Source organism: Barbatula barbatula, assembly GCF_947034865.1.
Source record: "Barbatula barbatula genome assembly, chromosome: 21".
Classification (NCBI taxonomy): Eukaryota; Metazoa; Chordata; class Actinopteri; order Cypriniformes; family Nemacheilidae; genus Barbatula; species Barbatula barbatula.
In genome coordinates this window covers 5,379,107-5,383,783 of record NC_136784.1, presented here as the reverse complement: position 1 = coordinate 5,383,783, position 4,677 = coordinate 5,379,107, and the positions used below count along the sequence as shown (strand labels likewise).

The 4,677-nt window shown below is 37.3% G+C and overlaps 1 protein-coding gene across 1 annotated transcript; it reads left to right on the top strand.

The window, feature by feature from the left end:
* Window positions 1-1,200: 1,200 nt before the first annotated feature.
* Window positions 1,201-2,601, top strand: galr1a (galanin receptor 1a; the record flags this gene model as incomplete). Its single annotated transcript, XM_079484242.1, has 3 exons — window positions 1,201-1,860; window positions 2,020-2,085; window positions 2,284-2,601. 3 exons carry the CDS (start codon window positions 1,201-1,203, stop codon window positions 2,599-2,601), a joined length of 1,044 nt encoding a protein of 347 aa, XP_079340368.1.
* Window positions 2,602-4,677: the final 2,076 nt, after the last annotated feature.

The following is a 4,677-nucleotide window of genomic DNA, read 5'->3' as shown; positions in this document are numbered from 1 at the left end:
GTTAAACACCAATGAGATTTAAAGCAGATAACTAAAAAGATGTGAACTTTATTTTTATGTAGATTTTGGTTAGAAAAACAAGTTATTCTAGTTGTCCTTAGATCCACTTCATGATACAGTTATCCAAGTATTATTTTGAGGGATTGGTTAAACTACTATCCATCCCTGGAGCACTTGGTGACTGACGTGAAACTGTTCCATAACCATGCTTTATGTGTTCTCTCTTTGATTGGACCATATATGTCATGCTTTAAGACTGTTTTTGATATATTTGAAATGTTTTGTTTCAATTTCAAAACATTTATGTTGCTTAAAACAAAACTTTTTCCTTTTTCATTCAGAGGTCTTTTCATCTCATATTACTTGAAATGTCTTTGATCCCCTGACCTACAGTAATTGTTTTCAAACTACATGACGGCAATGTTTAATATAATGTGTTTACATTTGTGTTTTGTAACGGAGTGAATAAGCTGTCATAAAACAGATGCTTTTTTACAGTAGGCTAACAGATATACGGAGATACCCTAACCCGTTCAAATGAACCTAACCTATTCAACTGAATCAAACCTAACCTATTCTAATGAATCAAACCTAACCTATTCAAATAAATCAAGTCTTTTTTTTTACAATTCATGCTTTTGTATACATTAATTGAAAGGGCCATATAAAGAAACTTAGTATAAACCCAATTTTATTGAACAAGGTTAACAATTCTAGTATAAAATGCATTTTATGTTCAACAGTAGACTATGGGGAATGTCTCGTCATTCGTGGAGCTGTGATTTAGCAATGGAAGAGGATGGAAGAGTAAGGCTGGGAAATTGGTATCTCGGTGACGTGCACACAGGCAATATTTCATTGCGGCAGCAGAACAGAGCTGAAGAACATCACCTGAAGACCACCTGAAGAATACATCAACCTGTGAACGCCATCATCTGTGCGACCAAACAAAGGGGTTATCAGACAGTATCAGAATGATTACACATTTATTAATTTAATGAAATTATCAGAAATGTCAATATTATGACATGCGTAAGCGCGCGACTTCAACCTTGTCGTTCTCGGATTCCAAAAAAACTTTAAAGGATTTTTTAAAGCGCAGCGAGATTTCCATTGAGTTCCTCTTCTGGGAAATAAATAGACAAAGAGAACAAACTGCTAAGGAGCTGTGAAAGGTCGTGTTTTAAGCCCACCGAAAAGATGAACATCCAAAACAGCAGTGGTTTGGAGAGACCCGAGAACAATATAGACTTAGAGGCACCCGAAAAAACATTATTCGGCATCGGCGCCGACAACTTCGTCACCCTTTTGATTTTTGGACTTATTTTTACTCTGGGGGTCCTGGGAAACTCTCTGGTCATCACCGTGCTGGTTCAACGCAAACCTGGACAGCAACGCAGCACCACCAACATCTTCATCCTGAACCTGAGCGTCGCCGATCTGTCGTATCTTCTCTTCTGCATCCCCTTTCAGTCAACAGTTTACATGCTGCCCACGTGGATCCTCGGTGCCTTTATTTGCAAGTTCATCCACTACTTTTTCACAGTGTCCATGTTGGTGAGCATCTTCACTTTATCGGCCATGTCGGTGGACAGATATATCGCCATAGTGCACTGCAGGAAGTCGTCGTCGATCAGAGTTGCCAGGCACGCATTAATCGGGGTGACTGTAATATGGGTGCTGTCCTTCGCCATGGCCAGCCCTGTTGCCTATTACCAGAGTATCGTGGAAAGTGAGGATAACAGCACGTTTTGCTGGGAAGTGTGGCCGGACAACCACAGGAGGAAAATATATGTGATGTGCACGTTCGTCTTTGGATACGTGCTGCCATTGATTCTAATATCTTTCTGTTACGCAAAGGTTAGTTGGCCATATTTAAATGTGGCATTGTTTATGCATTTCAGAATTTTTATATGAATTATATTTATTATTAATACAAATATTAAGGTAGGCTTACTGTATAAGGTAATATATCTATAATAAGTTATTTTAAAGGATCATGTGACAATGTGTGTTTAGGTCTTGAATCACTTGCATAAAAAGCTGAGAAATGTTTCCAAAAAGTCTGAAGCATCGAAAAAGAAGGTAAGCAATATTTGTGAATGCTTTAAACTGTCTTTAAGTAATCCATCAATAATAGGCTCACAGTAACACATTTAAAGTCACTTTAAAGTGCACATTTCTTTAATAAAAAAATACATGTGTATATTTACAGCTATTTGTATGATTCTGTCATGAAAAACACCATTATGATAAAACAGTTCTCTTCTCCTTCCCCGTCAGACTGCTCAGACAGTGCTGGTGGTTGTGGTGGTCTTCTGTCTGTCCTGGCTGCCCCATCATGTGGTGCATCTCTGGGTCGAGTTTGGCTCTTTTCCCCTCAACCAGGCGTCCTTCGTGCTCCGAGTGGCCGCCCATTGCCTAGCATACAGCAACTCCTCAGTTAACCCTGTTATATATGCATTCCTCTCTGAGAACTTCAGAAAAGCGTATAAACAGGTGTTTCATTGTCAGGTTAATTCTGAGTGCCCTACGAATGAGGCCAGAGAGATGAAGAGCAAGATGGAGGCGGCACCATCCACTAACTGCACAACTGTGTAGCTGATTGTTGTATTTATTTATGATGGTTTTCAAATCAAGGAAAATATGGAACTTGTGCTGGTAAATATGGATCAGAATTAACATATGTCAATGTATTTTTTACATTATTTATGGAAATAAGCTTTCTCTTATTTGTAATGTATGTCTGTATTTCTGAGCAAAACCAAGACCTTATTATTTGCTGCTGATGTATAGATTGTAAATACATGCATTCAAAGAAAGTAGTGAGAGTAAAGGTGCACAGAGTCCTTGGGGGAAAGTAATCTGAAGTTTGTTATCTTGAGCCATTTTATCATCATATTTAAAGTTTACAATGTACATTTAAAATACTGAGTTTCCTTGGCATTATAAAAAGAAGCAAAACATCCTAATATGTCTTTGAAACATCATTTGGAGCTTTAACCATGACAAATAAGAGCTCAGTATATCTGAAAATGCAGGATGTAGAAATGTGCCACATATTTGTACATAATGCGTTTAAAACGTTCATTGCTTGATGTTTGAAAGGTTTTGTAAATCTGGCTAACTCTACGCTTCAAAACAATACTTTTGTACAAGTGTTACTTAAAGATAAATTCAAGAGTGATGTCACAGTCTTCCCCAGCCAGCTTTGTATAAGATGACTCCAGCACACCAAGCACAGGAAGAATATGAAAGGGACTAAAGCAGGGAAGATAATATTTCATAAGTGTCCTTAACTTTGATGGAAACTCAGAAACTCAATCTATTTGTGGTACACTAAGTGGGGTCTGGAATGAAAAATCCAATCATCGTGTCCTAGGGTCACGATAAGAGGCGTATATTTGTTCTTTCATGCAGAAGAGACATGACAAGATTATCATTGAGATAAATGTATCTGAATTACTGTTAATGAAATATACTGTAAGAAGGTTGTGCAGGCTTGTCACGATCTCTCGGCTCACAGAATGGAGGAGGGGGGCTGAGTGTTGAAAATGTGCAATACTGCATTCATATCTCAGTTTATATTTGATATGAATATCTCTACAACTGTATTTCATGCTGTTGTGTTTATGTTTTTTGTGATGTGTAGTAAAGTTCTTTCGTGTGCCGTGAAAAGAGTTTCTGTCTCAAACTACCCTTCTTTTTGGTTGTCGTGGAGACACTGTGCAAAACCTGAGTGAGCCCTGCCATCTTTGGAGTGAGCAACACGATTCACCATTATTGGTGTGTTTGTGTGTGTAATAGGTCACTGTGATCCACAAAACACGTACTTCAGCTTTTGTTTAACAGATATGAGAGCAGCATAATGTAGTTCATATAGTGCAAGATAACCATTGTTTTGAGCCACAAAGTGGGAAGTTTATTATTGTATGTAGTTTTTCACATACTGTTATTATGTTACAGTACATTATAGGTTTAGTCTTTATTATAGTATCACAGGTCATCTCTATCTTAACTGTACATACAAAATCTACAAACAAAAGAAACAAGCATTATATATATTATACGTTTTAAATAGTAATAAATGAGGATAAAGTAGGCAGATCACAGTATTGGAAGGTAGAACAGCAAATATGTTGTTTTTGGATGTTGCACCCAAAATGCTTCAGTTCCTCATATTTTGTATTAACTTCTGCCATGTACATTACTGTAGCATTACATGTAACAACCACTACCAAGAGATGAATAAAACTGTAATTATATCAAAGTAATGTAATAAATATAACCTACTATAATTTAATTTATTTAAAGGTCAGGCTACATGCCCTCATAATACCCTAGACTAGAGCATAAAAAAGACAACATTAGCTCAGAGATAAGGCTTGAAGATTACAAAGGCTTTGCTAAAAAGGGATATTTTTCTCTCTTCTGAGATGATGTGCAATTTTGAAACTTTAGAGTACCTTTCCGTGACTACCATTTTTAAGATTTTCACCCCTGGGGCCTCTCATGAGGGATCCAGGTGAACTTTGATTGCTTTGTTGCTTTTTATGTGTGTGTGAGTGTGTTGGGGAGGGGAGGGGGTAAAAGCGGACATGTTTTTAGGCCTATATGGGAACATTGTGTAGCATTATTAATGATGGTGCCATTTGAACTCTTTTTATGGTAAGTTCG